This window comes from Sylvia atricapilla, chromosome 13 (genome assembly GCF_009819655.1).
Source record: "Sylvia atricapilla isolate bSylAtr1 chromosome 13, bSylAtr1.pri, whole genome shotgun sequence".
NCBI classification, from domain to species: Eukaryota; Metazoa; Chordata; class Aves; order Passeriformes; family Sylviidae; genus Sylvia; species Sylvia atricapilla.
This window is the reverse complement of record NC_089152.1, coordinates 13,407,789-13,425,461: the sequence shown is the minus strand read 5'-3', so window position 1 is coordinate 13,425,461 and position 17,673 is coordinate 13,407,789. Positions and strand designations below refer to the sequence as shown.

General features: G+C 36.6%; 1 protein-coding gene across 5 annotated transcripts in view; it reads left to right on the top strand.

Moving 5' to 3' along the window:
* The window catches only part of ZNF280D (zinc finger protein 280D), a 45,800-nt gene that overhangs the window by 9,303 nt on the left and 18,824 nt on the right, over positions 1-17,673 (top strand). For all 5 annotated transcript variants that reach the window (XR_010744638.1, XM_066328502.1, XM_066328503.1 and 2 more), the window contains 7 exons: positions 4,403-4,520; positions 11,660-11,769; positions 13,316-13,545; positions 14,898-15,055; positions 15,514-15,614; positions 15,709-15,855; positions 16,381-16,515. Coding sequence is in view for 4 of the 5 variants with exons in the window: in XM_066328502.1 (XP_066184599.1) it covers positions 4,403-4,520; positions 11,660-11,769; positions 13,316-13,545; positions 14,898-15,055; positions 15,514-15,614; positions 15,709-15,855; positions 16,381-16,515 (999 nt within the window). In the remaining variant the exon portion in view is untranslated. The remainder of the gene's footprint in view (positions 1-4,402; positions 4,521-11,659; positions 11,770-13,315; positions 13,546-14,897; positions 15,056-15,513; positions 15,615-15,708; positions 15,856-16,380; positions 16,516-17,673) is intronic.

Genomic DNA, 17,673 nt, shown 5'->3' with positions numbered 1-17,673 from the left:
TTTAGTGATGACAGTGTGCTTTACTAAGTCCTCTAAAGGTGTGCTAGTATGTCCTACAGAATCTTTACTGCAAAAGAAAGTCCTCTCCTTTACTTCCCTCACACATGCTCATGCTTTTGTTTTGACAGACAAAGCTGATAGGGGCTTCTACATTGTTTCTATGACAAAACCTCAGAGTAAACAGAGATAGGAAAGCGGAACATTTCCATGGAGTATACGTAATCTGGATGGAACTCATCAAGACAGTGATTTCCTTTCAAGAGAGACATTTCACAAAAAGAAGTGCACTCTGCATGCTTTCTCATTAATTGAGTTTTTTTATATTACAGATGAGACTTTAGTGAAGTATTTATAGTGTTATTTTGTTAAAATCTGCAGGTTGTTTTTCCATGGCAGAGTAGAGTTTGAAGAAGTTGCAACCTGAAACAGGACATGGAAAAGGTTCTCTAACCATGTATAATCAGTTCTGTCTGTTCTAGGTTAGACTGACTTGTTTTAGAAAGTAATGCATCCTTATCTGGGATATCTAATGCAGAGTCTGTGGTCTCTTAAAGCTGCCACTGTTTGTTGAAGTTACAGTTTCTTTACAGTGTTAACATTTTGATCATGGTTTTCATGAGCCCTTAATTTTTTGAGCTGTCTTAAATGTAACATCCTGTTCTTTGGATGTTAAAAAATTCTTGAGTACCTTTAAGAGGAGTTCTCTAATTATGTTTTTTTTCTTTGCTTAAGACATGGTGAATCTTCCATCTTGTCAGCTTAACTTTTGTAGATTCAGAACTGTATTTTCAGTTTCAGCATGATCTAGAATTTGTTTTCTTGTTTATTTTGATATTACCACTTGATGTTACACTTTTTCTGGAGGAAGGAGGAGTTTTTTTAGAGAGGTACTGTAATTTAGTGTCTTGGGCAAAGCTCTGTGATTTTTAATCACTCCTGCCACTTGATGTCATTTGCTGTTCTTAGTGTTGTATGTGTATTACCTGTAATTTGGCTCATGTCCTTAGTTCGAATTTTCTTTGTTCAGGAGCTCCTCAGGGTTTTCAGATTCTTCAGCTGCCCCATCTATTGTTTATTTCACTGGGGGCTGCTGTTCTGTAGTGACGATTTCCTGCCTTGGGCTTTCTGTGGCATTTTGTGTTCTCTTTCTTTCCAACTTGATTCTTCCTAAGTGGCAAAAGCTTCAAATAAGTTTTCCTGGGAAGCATTTGACATTTGGATCTTCAGCCTCCAAGTGTTGAAAGTTACCTTTGAAAATACCATGTTGTGAAGATCACTGTGAAGTATCTCTAGACAATGACAGAGGACCCCTTTTTAGCTGAACATCCTTCAGCGTTTGCATTCTAAATACAGTGCAATATTTTTTAATCTCAGGATGTCAAAGGATTTTTTTCTGTGGGAACTGATTGCTTTTGATTGCCTCCTGGGCTGAAATACATATCTCCTCAATTTCTCATCAGTTTTATAATTTGCCTCTTGTCAATGTTTGGTATTTCAGTTTTATCATTGAAATGCTCCTTTCAAATCATAAGCTTGATTTGCTGACTTCCTAAGTCAGTCTATTTCTTGTGTTATTACTGTACTACTGCTGTGCAGTTCCAGAAGTTCAGAGTTGATTTTTATTTCAGTCATATAGTTTAGAGCAATTTTAATTCAGTCAGAGCTGCTGTTGTGCTTTATAGCATAGGACTGCCCTGTTGTTTAAGAACAGTTTGTCCTTAGCAGTGACAATTCCGTAATTCAGTGCTCAGGTTTCTCTCCACTAAGCCACAGCCAATTATGTCTTTCCCTTACTTGTTAGGCACTTTCCTCAGTCAGTGTGACTCATGTTCTGGTTGTTCCTAGGTAATTTTGAGAGATCAAAGCTCCAATACTATGCACTGTAATTTTTCAGGGTGGGTTTAGTTACCAATTGCCATACAAGCTTCCGCAGTTGAAAATCTAGGATGCCCAATACTGTCACTAGTCTCTTAGAAACTAAAAGTAGTGGTGTAATAGTTCTTTTCACTTGAACCCTAGGAAATGAACTTAGAAAGATGAAGGGTTTTGCCTTTCTGCATGTGAGAGCACCTATACGTGTTAGTTTGATTTATTTTTTGTTTCATCAATGTGATGAAGCTATTTTGTTTGGGTTTTTTTAACATTTTTGTTTTCTAAAGCATTAGACAATGTTGGGGGGTTTGTATATAAAGAGCCAAATTCCATTAAAATAATACCTGTCAACAGAAAAGGACTTCCTGAAAATTAGGTGGTGAAGTTTTCAATGTCTGGGTTTGTTTTTTTTTTTTTTTTTTGTTTTTTTGTTTTTTTTTTTTTTTTTTTTTTTTGCTTGCTTGCTGGATGTATTTAGTATGTACTGGGGAGATGTATCCATGCTATCAAAATAACCAAATTATGATCTTGCTGAAAATTCGAATATTGGCAGGACATAAAGCAATGAAATCACAGACTAGTAAGAGATGCAGTTATGTAGCTGTACTGGTCACATTTCACATATCAATGGTGTGCACAGGGCTCTGCACTCAGAGCCTGCCACAGCCTTATCCCAAGTTTAGTTGTACTTGAGGTGTGGCCTGCAGGCTGAGGTGCTTTGCTGTCCCTTCACTGGCTCTTCTGCACCTGTTGTGAATGCAGTAACACCTGCTCTATTGTCACTGCAGCTGGTGTAGCTGTTACTTGTAGCAAATACAGCACAGCAATTCAGTAACTATTTCCACAGCTACTCCTGAACATGTCTTTGATTTGGTTAGAGTGGATTGGGTAACTCACCAGAAGAGTGACTCTCTATTGAGGTCCTGAAGGGTCTTCATTTCAGGAGATGTACAGTAAAAGGCAGGATGGGGGAGCAGCATCTTCCTTTCTGTTGTGGTATTTAGGAGTCCTAAACCAGATTAGCATACCTGTTTATGTACTTGTGCTCCTTTAGATTTCTTTCCATTAAGTTTGGTTTATATGGTGGTAGTTTAAGATGTGGTAACTTCCACAGGGATATTTTCAAGTAAGTAGCACAATTGTGAATAGGAAGCAGTTTGTGAGCTTGGTCATTTCAGCAAAACATATTTTTAGCCTTTGTCTGATGGATACGCTGATGGCAAGGTCTCTGTATGTATATTAATGGGTTTTAAAATTTGTTGGGTTTTTAAAATTATTTTAGGAAGATAGGTCTACTTTTGTCAATTTTTTGTTTCACAGTACTGCTTGATGAAGTGTAACCATTTGAATTATTCAGAGGTGAAACTGCCAATACTTTTCCATTTCTATCTTAGTGTTAAAATTAAGCTTAACTCTTACTATGTTTTTTCTGAACTGCTTATTGCTATTCCTGAAAATATTTAATGTTTCAGATTTTGCTTGGATGAATGGCCTGTTAAAATGTGACCAGTATTGATGAATCTCGAAAAATGTTTCTCTTACCTCACCCTATTAACTTTGAATATTTGTAAAGAGAACTAAATTTCATGGGTTTTTTTCCTCCAAATGTTACCTGTTACAAACAGTGGAACTGTTACTACTGTTATAGATCAGTGGAACTGTTTTGTTTTAACAGTTTTCAGTGCTCGAGACCTGAAATGTGGACTATTTAATTGTTTAGGTTATATGTATTAAAGGGCAGACCTTTTAAACTGAAGGGTAAAATAATTCTTGTACTTGGAGATGCACAAAACTTGATTTACCAAGATGCAGGGAAACATGAACCAACTTTTAGGTTATCTGGGCTTTGAAAAGAGGGTTTGATTATATTATTTTCAGAAATTCTTCCAAAGTTACTCTACATAAAAGAAAAAAACTCCTTGATGATATGAGGAATTAGTGCCCTTCCCAGTCAAGATGCTGTAGATGCCTCTTACTTCCATTAAAGCTTGATCACTTAGGAGAATTTGATCTTAATACCATCTTGCTTTGAGAAGCTTCTAATTGCTACAAGGTTGTGCTGCTTTTGAGTTCTGGTTCTTGATCTTTTAAGATGCAGCAAGATGTTATGGAGGAGTAACAGGGAAATGCCTGAGTTTAGGTTGACAGAATAAAGTGTTTGGTTTTTTTGAAAAACAATCAAGTATAATTTGAAACATCATCAGACTTTTGATCAAAAGCATTTACAATTAGCAATTTGAACAGATTAGTGATGTTTCGTTAAATGGTCTTTCCCAGGTCAATATTAGGATTGTTTTTACTATTCTGAATACACAGGTATAAAAACTAGCAAGCACTCATGAGACTTTCAACCCTATTAAAATGTCAAAAGAAACTATTTTTGGGAGATTGTAATGAACTTGATTTTCAGCTGAGTACTTCTGAGTACTTTTAAGCAATCATATGTTTTTAAAATAAACCCTTTGAAGCCTGCAAGTAAAAAAAATATTAAACCTCAAATTTCTTTTCCCTCTTGAAAATATCTTATTAGGATTATATTATGGATTCTCCACCAGATGCACCAGATAATACATCTGGTATACTGTTTGGTGTGAGACAGAACTCGGGAGTTCCACAGTACCAGACTGGGCCAGCAGTGAATGTCACAGGTGGGTATAACTGTAGTAGTCGATAAGAGAAAGAAACAACCTAATGTCATTTAATTCCAGTGCAGATCTTTGGGTTATAACTTTAAATAGGATTTCTCTACTATAGTATAACTACTTTTGTCTTCCCCTGTACATAAAAGTGTATAATGTTTAATGAAATAAACTTTGGAGTCTTGTGTTGCCAGACGTTACTTTTCAGTGCTTTTCAGATGCGAAAAAGCATTGCTAAGATCCACTGTATCATTACTGACAGGTAAAGGTTTGTTTTCAGTATACTCATCACTCTTTGGCCAGTGGGATTAGGAAAAGGCTGTTGGCAAAAGAGGGGCTGTGAACAGTACTTGAAGAACTGAGTCTGCTGGATGGATTCCCTGTGATGATGATCTGGGTTTTCTGACTCTTTATGCAGGAGTTGGAATAGATGGATCAGAAGGAGCATTCCTGGAGGGGAAGGGAGAGTATGTAAATTGACAACAATTCCCTTTTTTTAAACTAGCTTTTCAGTAGTTAATCTACCTAAAAGAAGCCAAAAAGCACCTTTTGTGTATGTGCGTGTATTACAGTAGATGAAGTAGATTTGAAGCATGTGGTGTATTCAGTCTTAAGAAGCCTATAACTTGGGGCTTCCCTTCTCCTTTTTGAAGGATTGTACTTTTGTAATAACTGACCAGAACCCCATTATTTTGTCTATCAGTTGTGGGTGACAATGACTTCTGATCCTTCCCTGAGGAAGCAGGTTAAACACAGTGAATGGCCTGACTGGTCACACTAAGGAGTTACATAGGACAGAGGGATAGAGAGTTTGCTCTGCTTCATGTGATGATTTTGCATTTTTAGTTTAGGTATTCACTCCAGAAATGTAGCAGTGAAGGGTTTGCAGTGTGTTTTGTTTGTGTACAGCCATTCTGTTGGTCTCATTCTTGTCTCGAATAGCTTTTTGTCAAGTAAGGAAATGGTTTGTTTTTTGCAAATGGTTCAAAATTCCAGCCCTTGCTCTGCAAAGGAGAGGTATTAAAGTTTAATTGTTTGTGAGTTTGGTTTTTTTAACTTTGGAGGCTTGCTTACTTTAAAATTACTTCTATTAGTCTCTGAGAAAAAATGAAATGCATAAAAGCACTGAGAATTGCAATTCAAAGCATTTAAAATGTGCCATAATTAGTCTTTTCTGCAGGATGACAATAGGTTTTGAAAGTTAAAAGTTTTGTTATTGTGGGTTGAAACATTAATATTTTTTACACAGAAGGCTAATTTAAGATACATTTCACTTTGCAGAAAGGAAGTGTGTGTATTCTGTGGTTTTGCTTACTTGGTGAGGCCATGTAATGAGTTTAAATTCATGTTCATGTATGCCAAAGCCTGCTTGCCTGTGTTGGTACTTTGCTTCCCTAGTTCATATATAGCACTGTAGGCACAAGGCATTCTGGAATATGGTATTTAAAAGCAGAATCCTTTTGGGAATTGGCTTTTGATACTCTGCAGGACAATAAAACTTATGCATGTGGATCATGAAAGACATTTTTTAGCTTAGTGTAGCATTCATATTTATTTCTGAGGTCTAGGCAAGGAAATGGCAGGTTGCTTATGGACAGTAACCAAGTGTCTTCTTAGGCTGCTGAGTAGGTGATGGTGTTCCTGCAAACAGCATTGGTAACTCCTCCGTGCAGGTGGGATGGCACTGGGGATGTAGGTAAAATGTAACTTGCTGAGAATATTGTGAGAATGTTCTCCCACAAAGTTCACCCACCTGGAGGAACGAGAAGTTGCTGTGGCTGAACGACTTGTGTGGAGTTGCCTGGACTGCATCCATGAATCCATAGCTCCAGATTATAAGAGGTGTTGGTGCAGGACTGCACTAAGAGGCCTGAAGCAATTTGGCTCTCATGTGCCTATTCTCTTATCACAGTACATTTGGTGCTTTTATTCCAGGTTACTATTTCTAATGTCTTTTTTCCATCATTTATAAAATTAGTCCTTCCAGCACAGGGGCACAGAGCAGCATTAAGGTTTTTACAGTGGCGTTGTGTGCTCAAAAACCTGTCAGCAGGGTGGTGGTGCTGCAGCCAGTATACTTTGCTCCTTTCCTTGCCAGCATGGATGAGGCACACAGCAATGTTGTGTGTATGAGCATAGCCAACACCTGGGTGATAGCTATGGGAAAGTTCACTACTAGCACAAAGTGACCAAATAAGAATTGTTTGGCTGCTGCTTTTCCCTGCTCTCCTGTGTACTCGGAGTCCCTGTGACCTGCTCTGTAGAGAATTGGACAAACTAGCCTGGAACATGTGTGGTTCAAGGAATTCTTGTGTCCCCACTCCAGTTGAGATAGGTATTTTCATAAGAACTATAATCTAATTTATACCAGGAAGATATTATTTAATATTTTGAAGTTGGTGTAATTAGTTTTCAAAATAGGCCTAATTTTTATGTGAACAAACAACAGAATGAAAATGCAGACCTATGTGTATTCTCCTAGTATTATTATAGTTCTTCTGAGAGAGAATTTACTAATCAGAGTTGTACAGACTAAGACTGCTCACCTTTGTAAATATATAAAATTCTTCAAAATTTTTAACACAGATGCATTAGGTTTTTAAAATTGGAATTATAAACAGTTTTTATAACATATGAAAATAGTCCTTGTTTCCAAGTTGGGTTTTCTGCAGTCATAAAATACTTCACTGAAGACCCTTGCAAACTCAGTCACACCTTGTGTCTTTTCCCTGGCCCTCGCTGCACAGCAACACATAGTTCAATACACAGCAGCAGCAGTTTCTGCTGTATGTTGATGGCTAGATGCTCAATTGGCCTCAGTGATACAGGGGTATGCTGAGGTCATACCAGCTCTTTGGAAGCTTTTGCTGAGCAGGACATCTGTCAGTGTGAGCAGCTCATATACCTAACATGGTGAGTATAAGTGAATTAAAACCCCCTAGGAAGTTGTAGCATCTAATTAATAACCTGATCATTTTATGACTGTGTGAATGAATGAACCTTAGGCAGACAATGCATAGAGTGAGGCATTTGAGCCTAATATTTATTTATGTCAAAAAGAAGGAAAGGTATAGTACAAAGAGGAATGTTAGGATGTTTGGGTATCTGTATAGCAAGTGAATTGTATTTTCCCATGCATGAGGCACAGTGTGGCAAATTCTCCAAGATGTTTATCACCATTTCCTGCTGGGGGTCTGCCTATGTGCATTGAATGGGAGATTCTGCAGACTGTTGGCTAAGTTTAGATAGTTCCTACTGAGTAAACACAGCTATGGGTGCCAGAGGGCTGTTTTGTTTCTTCTCAGAAGTTTGAGTAATTTGTTTTGACACAAGGTATCCCATGTTGAGCTGCTTATTACACCCTGAGAAATCATTTGAGCAGCTATGCTGTTGCGGTGGAGGGGATATCAGAATGTCCTTAGCTTAGATCATTGTGTCCAGAACTGAAGCCTTTGACATACTTTATTACAGTTTTAAGATTATTTGTAGTCTGTCATTTTGGGAGATTTACAAGACCTGTGCTGGCAGTTCAGACTTGCTGGTTTGTAGCTGTGTCTTTCGGCTCTGCTTGAGAAGTGATTTCTGTCTTGAGTTCATATCGTCAAAGATCTCAGTGAGAGACATGGGTTTCTGCCAAGATGGAGCTGAGTGTTTATGGGCATGTTCATCAGCCACTGAACCTCCCAATTTCGAAGTTGTTGGGGGATTTTTATTTTTGGTGGGGTATTTTGAGGTTTTTTTTGGTAAGGTTTTTTGGATTTTTTTTGTTTGTTTCATGTTGTTTTTTATTTTGTTTTTTTGTTTGGGGTTTTTTGGGGTTTTTTTTTTGTTAGTTTTTGTTTTGTTGTGAGGTTTTTTGGTTTTGGGGGGGATTTGTTTGTTTATTTTTAATGATTTTCGTCTGAAGAAATACTGCAAACCATAAGGACCTGTAATATTCTTTCAGAAGAAGAGAGCAGATAGATGTGCTGTGCCTGTTCATTAGAAGTTACAACACTCTCTTAATTTTTCATGCAAACTGAAGTTTACAGAGTTATATAATAAACCAGAACAGCATAACACAGAACCAGAAAAAAAGGAGAGGTGTTTTTCATCAGAAGCACAGAGCTTGTTCTAAAAAGTGGGCATTGCAGAAAGCAGCTGCTTAGCTTAATTTTATTACTGTGAACTCACCTTGTCTCAGTTTAGAGTGGGTCAAGATGTGAAAAGTAGGCCAAGTGAATTCAGGTGGCCATAGTGTGATTTACTGGGGTTTCAGAGGTTGCTCAGTATCTCTTGTGTTTACCCTTTCCTGCTTCACTGGCCCGGGCCTTCAGTCTGAGTTGGATATTGTTTTCTCAACTCCTTAGCTTAGGAAAATCTTAAAACTGCTATGTGTGGACTCTAAATTGCAGTCATCACTCATGTGTTATAATTACTATGGGAACTTTAATTTAAGTTTCTTTAATTTAAATTTAATTTAAATTTCTTTAATTTAAAGTGCTGTAGGTCTAAATGAGAGTGGTTTTGTATCTGAACTTCTTGCTACTTCTGAAGGCAACAGTGTAACTCCAAAACAGGCCAAGCACCATGAGGTTGGTGCTAGAAGCAACTTGGCTGTTTCACTTGCAGGTAACTGTCCAACAGTTACACAGGCACAGAATGGATCTTCAAACGGTAGGAAGATGGAGCAGTCTAGCTGGCAGTCCTGCCTCTGTGTCATGGAAAGAGCTAACACATCAGGAAACATCTGTAGTGTTTCAGTTGGTCAGTGGTTTTAATGCTCTTAAGGCAGTGTAAGTAAATAACTGTAAGTAAGTTATTATAAAAGACTGTTCTTATGCTGTAAAATAAAAATAGCTAGTCTATGCAAGGATTTATATACCTTTAAAAATTAATTTATCTGAGGTTATTACCTATTCAAATTTTAGACCTTTATTTTTTAGTGAGTAGGTTGGAATTCTGTGGAGCAATAATTGCTCATTGGAAGACAGATGATAAAATTAAATGCCCCTGACCTCATTCTCTTAGTTCAGATTTTCTATGTCAAAGAAGGGAGTAGGGGGTTGAAACTTCAAAACACAAGCAACCAGAAAATCAAGATTGAAAGAATTCTTGACTTAATTCTATTTAATTAATTCTGAATTTATTAACTAATTCAGATTACATGAAGGAAAAAAATAATTTTAGTAATGCCAGGTAAAGCAGTAACAAATTAGATTGTGGAATCCCTGTCCTTGGAGATATTTAGAAGTTGACTGGTCGTAGCTCTGAGCATAAGATTAGACTTGCTTTGAGTGGGAAGTTGCACAAAACCACCTCCCAAGGCCAAACCTAATTTTTTTTGTGGTTCTGTACTTTGGCTAAAAAGTTGCAAAGTGTGTTTTGCAGTTTCCTCCCCTTTTTTTTTATCAGCAGTGTTTCTGATATAGTTTTAAATAGTAGTGGGAGGGGAGAAAGTCTACTTCAAACAAAGGATATTATTGGAAAGATTTTTCCTTCCCTGCAAGAAGAGAGCTAGCTTGGTGTTTCAGTGTTAACTCTTAGGTGCATTTTTGTCCTGAGCCAAAAGGTGCTTTCTAGTGATAGCAGTAGGCAAGGATTTATTCTTGACTTTGAGACATTTCCAAGATATCCTCTCTTCTGTAATGTTAAAATGATTGTTTGGAATCATTTCAAGATTTGGGTTTTTTGCATGTCCTGTTTAGAGCTCGCTTGCTCTTTCCAGCAACCAGAAGGATGTGGCTATAACATGAACATTGAAGCAAAAAAACTCCTCCACCCTCTTTTGGGTGAAATAGATACTGTGCTGCAGCCTATAATAAAAAAAGATAACAGAAGCATCTTGCTAAATTCAGTAAAAAAGTAGTAGATCATATTCACGGAGCGCCTTATTTTGCTGAGTTTGTCTCGAAGCCATCCCATGCTGGCATAGCAATTTCTGATCTGTCACAGAATCCAGCACTGAAGCACTGCAGAACACAAGATTTTGCTGCAGAACTGGTTTTCTTCAACTTAGTTTGCACTTAGCTGTGATGTGTCAAAATGTTTTATGAGCTGTAATAGTGAAGAGTTGCAGCACTGTTTTGTGGTACATCTTTTATATGGCCATCCAGTCCTGTGAAGGACTTTCTGCTTAATAATGATTCCTTGCAAAACTGTTATCTTAAGGAAAATTACTGTTTGTTTATGGTCTAGGCAGGACTATTTTTGTGTAAAAGTGTATAACACTGTTGCACGATCATCTCTTAACTCATACACTTATTCCTTTGTATTTATGTTTTTGTTTTTATTCATAGTCCTGGCAGGGAACAGTTGACTCTACTGTTGAGATGTTGTTTCCTGTGTTTAACTTCAAAACTGCTTACTTAGTATGGAGTCCTCCAGATCTGTGAAGGACTTGGGAATGCAAGAGAATTTCATCTGGAAATGTGGTTCTTGCTCTGATGTTTTTTGACAGTTTGGAGAAACTGTCAAAGCTTATTCATTAAAGTTTAAACTAATGCAAAGCTTTAATGTCTCTCTTTTGCTCAAAATCTATTAATCATTTATGTTGATAAGAGAAGCATTATTTCCTTTAATTACTGGGAGTAATTATTAGAGGATTTATTCTCTAGATTCTCTGAAGACACCTTTGCTTAACAGAAATAATGCATTTGAATAAGCCTAGATTCCAACAAATCCCCAGAGAGAAATAGCCTCATCATTAAGAACCAAATGGTGAAATTCCTTTCCAAAACCAGTTATCTGAACCCTGTAGTGATGATGATCAGGTCGTGGCAGAAAACAGGCTTTTTTTGAAAAGACTGTGAAACAAAACCATCAAAAATCCATCCTATTCAGGATGGAGTGGACTGGGACTGCACAGAAAGAATGCTTTCTACCTGTCATGCTGCCTTCATCTCCTCACATTTTTTCCTTGTTTGTTGGTAAGATTTTGTGGAATTTGTTCATCAGTCTGTATCAAACAGAGCAAACCCCAAGTCAGTTTGGGAAAAAGGAAGAGTTGTTAAAATATGCTTGTAAAGCGTTGCTTATGGTTAACTACAGCTTCATTGATGGTAATAGTTATCATATGAAATAGCATATTTTGCTAGAATGCACCACTCCTGCTAAACTGAGTATTCTGCTTGTGAATTCTGAGTCTTTATATGTTTTAAATTTTACAGGGACAAATGCTGCATCCAGCACTATTAAAAATGGAGGACCTTTTCCACGGGCTTGTCCGAAATGTAATATACATTTCAATCTTATGGATCCTCTAAAAAACCATATGAAGGTAAAATATTTGGGGGATGGTAAGCATTAGAACAAACTTTGTGGGCTTCTCTTTTGTTATGGAAGAGTGCCGTGGTTTGATAGGAAGCTAGTTAGGCTTTTGTCTGCTATCAACCAGAGCCAAATGCTCTAAATGTTGATGCTTTTTGCCTCACGTTTCCAATGTCCTGAAGGCAAGTGTCTATGAGAATAGGCAGCCAGGTGGCACACATCTGTATAAGATTGTTGCTGATACAAAGATGACAATGTAAACTTCCTGTTATAGCTTGACATATCACTTGGTGTACAGCAAGATAAAAAAACCCTTTATACTTAATAGAAAAAAAAAAGGTTTTAAGCTGTGGGGAAGAATTTAATTTGTAATTCATACTTAAACACTGTGGTAAACAAAACTCACAGAAACTGAGCATCACTTCATCTGATTGTGATATAGTTACCACTGTTTCTGGAAGCATTGTTTCCTGGAAAATATTTATCATTTGGCAAAGATCCTCACAATTCTCAGGCATATGTGTTTCATTTTAGGGATAGAGAAATGGCTTTGCAGTCTGTGTACAATGTGAATATCCAAAACAAAAAGGAGTATCAGCTACTGTATAACAACGAATTTGTGAGGATCTGAGTTACTGTTCTCACAGATGGTCCTGATTTCCCGGGTTACAATACCCTAAACAGTAATTGCTGTCCTCTTCAGCTCTGAAACATAATTAAGAAATACAGATAGCAGTGGAAAAAACTGAAGGGTTTTATCTTTTTCTACTCATTATTTGTGCAGAATAGTTTTTCCACTGAGTACATCAACTGAATGAAGGAACCATTAAGTAAGTGTATTTGCTTAGGATACTGAGTTACGATTCCAGGAAATTACTCCTCACTAGTAGGCTTATGGAAAGTAGTCCTGCATGGTAAAAACCATTATTTGGTGGGAGAAAAATATAGCGTCTTTTTTATGAAGTACGTTGTACTTTTTAAGTGGAAAGTTTCATGAGATGGTTCTTGGGCTAAGCATTCTTTATGTATACTTCAACATAAAGAAGCTTGAACAATGTCTATTATGTGACTCGGAATTCTGGGTTTTTTAGTAATGCTCAAAAGAACTATTGAAGGTTTCAACATACATTCTTCCCTAAGAAATAAAGGACAAAACTTCCTATTAAGTTATCAATAAACTTATGCTTGTCAGCAAAATACTTGTCTGAAAACTGCTTTTTTTTGTCTTTTTATTAAATGAAAATGAAATAGAAATTTTTTGCAAGAGTAAGCCAACACTAATATTGTTTTTTTGATTAAATTTATCTCACTTGAACCTAGGAGAATCTTCATATTCAGTTTTATAATATATAGTGTTTTATTACTTAAACACTAGTTAAAGATAAGTCACTGTTCAAAACTTGATATGACTAAGATCATTGTGTCAAAGAATTAACTTTGCATCTAACTCTCATTAGTGTCTTCAGTTTTTAAAATGGTGTTCTCATTGATACAGTTTGGTGAGACTGATACCTTTGTTTCTCTCTGTCTCATCTCTTCTCCCTGTTTGCATCCAGTATTGTTGTCCAGATATGGTGAATAGCTTTTTCCCGGGAGTGGCCCAAACAGAGTCTTTGAGCACAACAGGCAAGACCATCGAATCTGAAAAAGGAAAACTGATTATGTTGGTTAATGACTTCTATTATGGGAAGGATGAAGGTGATCTCCAGCAGGTTCAACAGGAGCAGAAGACTCATACGACATTTAAATGCATCAGTTGTCTCAAAGTTCTTAAAAATAACATAAGGTATTTGAACTCATTTCCTTAATTATTTGTTAATCACTTACAGTCCGTAGTAATTTCATGTGTTAAAATTTCGTGTCTCTGAAGGAGAGTTCCTTTTGTACTGGTGACTAAACAGGAGCGGAATTAATTTTTACTTTGCATGCATGGCCATAACTTGAAACCTTTTACAGATTAGAGTACAATTTTTACTGGTGTCTAACGTAATCATAGAGTTTCGATAAGAGCAGTTGTAGGACTTAGGGGTTAGAAAGGGCAACACAAAGGATTTTACAATTTGCCATCTGGATTGATGGTGATATTGGTAGATGTGAGTGTTAATTCCCTTTAGGGACACAGAGTGACTAATAGTAGTTCACTTATGTAACATCTGTTACTTTGTTGGGGTAATTTTACTTCCAAATGCTGATAAAAGTCCAGTAAGCTGTTTTAGTAGGTAGACAAGTTTGTGTCATCGTTCCTTTGGAAGTTAAGGTCACTGAACTTTTTTACATGCAGTGTTCAAGGGAAGCTGAAGTAGCAGAATGTAAAATTGAAAAATGGACTATTGTTTCAAAGGGCACAGTCTGCAAGTTAAAATGAGCAGGTTTATGCTAACATTAGACACATATTATTGAAAAAAACAAGTTTTCTGTAATTAAAACAATGACATTTGCTATTAATCATTGAATAAGGCACTATTTTCTACTCAGCATTATATTGTAAGCAATTGGTGGTATGGTGTCTGTGTTCCACATCAAGTCATTAAGAATGTATGAGCCCTTTTTTTTTTTTTCTTATTTCTGTAGCGTTGACTTTAACTGTATTAATTTTGACTGTAACCTTGTAGCTTTATTCCACAGTTCTATAATTTAAGAATTTTTGTTCTAAGGTGTATTTTGCACCTTTATATATAGTGGACAAAATAAATACATCTTACCTTCCTAATTCAAGTGTAAGTTTTTGACTGAAATTCGGAAAAGCAGAAAGTGATTCATCATGGCAACCTCCTGCTTTCTTTAAAAGATCTGTGGTTGAACATACCACTGCAATAGTTTTCTGTTAAGGTATTATGCAGTATAGTGTCAGTTTCTTTCGTCTGCTTAGAAAACTGGATAGACTAAGTTGGCTTTTCCTGGTTGTCTTATTTCTGTTTTTGAAGCAACTGCATGATAGTACAAGCTTGAGCTCGAGACTATTCTCCCTGCTCATTTGTTTTTTTCCGGTTCCAAAGTCTGCATTCCTTTTGTGAGAGTGACATTTTTTAAATTGAGAAATCCTTACAGAGTAAAATTTCTGAAGAATTCTGTACATCTTGCATGAGATATTTATAGGGAATGTTAAAATGTGGTGTTTCGCTCCTGTTCACTATAAAGGTTTATGAACCACATGAAACATCACTTGGAGCTTGAGAAGCAAAGCAATGAGAGTTGGGAAAGTCACACCACCTGCCAGCACTGTTACCGGCAGTTCCCCACGCCATTCCAGCTGCAGTGCCACATCGAGAGCACACACACGCCTTACGAGTCATCCAGTGAGTTGGATCCTATCACACTGAGTTGTTTTCTAAGCATTTCCCAACTCCTATTTCCTGGATTGTAATTTCAGAATAGAGCTACTGTACTTGAATAACAATAATATCGAGATTTAATATAGGAACAGAACACTTGTGCTTTTTTTTTTTTTTTTGAGAGCAATATATGTGCAAAAAAGTATTTTAAAAAGCCTTTGAGGTTTTTTTTCTTGCATTTTTTGTTTGTTGGTTTATTTTTATTTGAGAGCTTTACTTTTAAACCTTATGTTTAAGGCCCTTGCCTTCTTGGCTTTCTGAAATTGTACAGGGAATTTCTTCTAAAGAGTAGAATAATCACTAGATTGCTTTACCTTTAGTGATATTTAAATTTCATATATATATATTTATATAGTTATAATTTATGTACATATAATCATTATCAAATTTTAACTTTTTTTCTTGTTTTTCACTTTTTCTAGCGATTTGTAAAATCTGTGAATTATCGTTTGAAACAGAGCAAGTTCTTTTGCAACATATGAAGGACAATCATAAGCCAGGTGAAATGCCGTATGTTTGCCAGGTATCTCAGAGTGACTTTTGTATTTAGAGTTCACCTCTCCCCTGTCTTCACTGTCAGTGAACTTGTAACAAGAAAATCAAACTTCTCATTTTAGGTGTGTAACTACAGATCCTCAGCTTTTTCAGATGTAGAAACACATTTTAGAACTGTTCATGAAAACACAAAACATTTGCTATGCCCGTTTTGCCTCAAAGTTATTAAAATTGGAGCACCATATATGCATCATTACATGAAACATCAGGTAAGCAGGTCTTTTCAATCTTACTGCTAGAAAAATGCTAAACACATGTGAGGAGTCCCCCTCTGGTATGTTTGGTTGTTACTGGGTAAGAATAGTTTATAAGAATACATTAGAAGAATTTCAGAAGTCCTTAAGGGGATTGTTAGACTTGTCTTGTTTTTGTGTGATACCTGTCTAAGATCATCTCTGAATATCCTTGGAGGAACGTTCTTGCTGCTTGCTTTCTTCATTACATGAATTCTGCTTTTCTTGAGGTTACTAGCAAACCTGCCACTAGTTCAAGTAAAGAAAAAGATAAGGAAGTGTCTTGTAACTGGGAATCTGATTCCTCTTCCTGCTCTTAGTAACTGCTCTGCCTTGCATTTTCCAGTATCTAATTGTCACAGAGTATCTTGTCTTTGTATAGTATTAGGAATTTGTTTAGTTGGTATTTTAGGAACTGCATGAGCACTGCTTTAGACAAGCTGGGGCTAGAGTTTTGTCATGCCATCCATGCTTACTACAGATTGTCATTTGTCTTTAAAGAAAAAGGGAATATACCGTTGTGCTAAATGCAGACTGCAATTTTTAACATGCAAAGAAAAAATGGATCACAAGACTCAGCATCACCGAACATTTAGGAAACCCAAGCAATTAGAAGGCTTGCCTCCTGGAACAAAGGTGGGTGTTTATGCAGGAAAACTTGAGGGGACAAAGGAAAACAGTCTTGGTAGAGAAAAAAGTAGAATAGAAAGAAGTACTTTTTGCCTTTATTTTCCTGAAGCAAGTTTTGGGGTTGTGTTGTTTTGTGAGTTCTGTTTTGGTATTTTTCCCTCACCTTTAGAACTCTAAAAAATGCTCTTCTTTGAAGAACTACCAGGCACAATTTATGGTTTTTTTCCTGCTAATGCATGATTTTACTTTGTCCCATTGTTCCATACACTTACATACATGCCAGTAGTCCAGCCAGAGCTGCTGTTTTCTTGAACTGATTGTTGATTTGTCCCTTCCCATTTATGCTTTCTTGTGCTGGGAGCTGCTGCTGCATCATTTTATGTGTAAGATTTTCAACTTAGAGAAGGTGGTGGCAAAAAACTATATATAAATGCAAGATCTGCTTCTCTGTAAAATGTATATGCTTAAAACTGGGTTCACCAGGTCTTCTTTAGGTTCAGTATTTGAAGCTATGTGAGGAAAACTTGGGTCCCCTCAGAACATTTATGCTGTCTTTAACTTAAACTTATTCTTCTATTTCTCAAGAAGGAACTATTTAGACTAGGATTTTCTTGTAGATTTTGGGATTTTTTTCCAAGAGTTTTTTAGTAGAGTGTTATAATATATGTCCTTTCAGTTGCAAGGAAGAAGAGAAGTTAACATTTTGATCGGCTGTTCACAGTTCATTTGCTGTATAGTCAGAAAGGGAAAATTACTTCAGTTGCTGTTGATTGTCTTGCTTGGCAGAAGCAATGTAAAGCACCAATTCTTTCCTCTCTGATGACACCTCAATTTTTTAAAGATTTCAGGGTTTTCATGACCTAATAAAAGCTTAGATTATGTTGAAATTCATATTAGTAGACCTTGACAGGATGTGAATGATAATACTGAAAAACCTGGAACCCGATTTAGAAGACAAGGTGCTTGGAAACTTAATAGTATGGGTAAGAAATATAATTAGGAGTCATGTTGTGAGTCAGAACGACATTTGGAGAGCATGACAAAATAGTTTGGGAATGCCAGATAAGAGGTTAGAAACCAGAATTACTCCTTGGAGTTCTAGCATGAGGAAACATATGTGAAAGGAGTAGGCTGGCTCAGCAAGAGGCAGCAAGACACGGGACT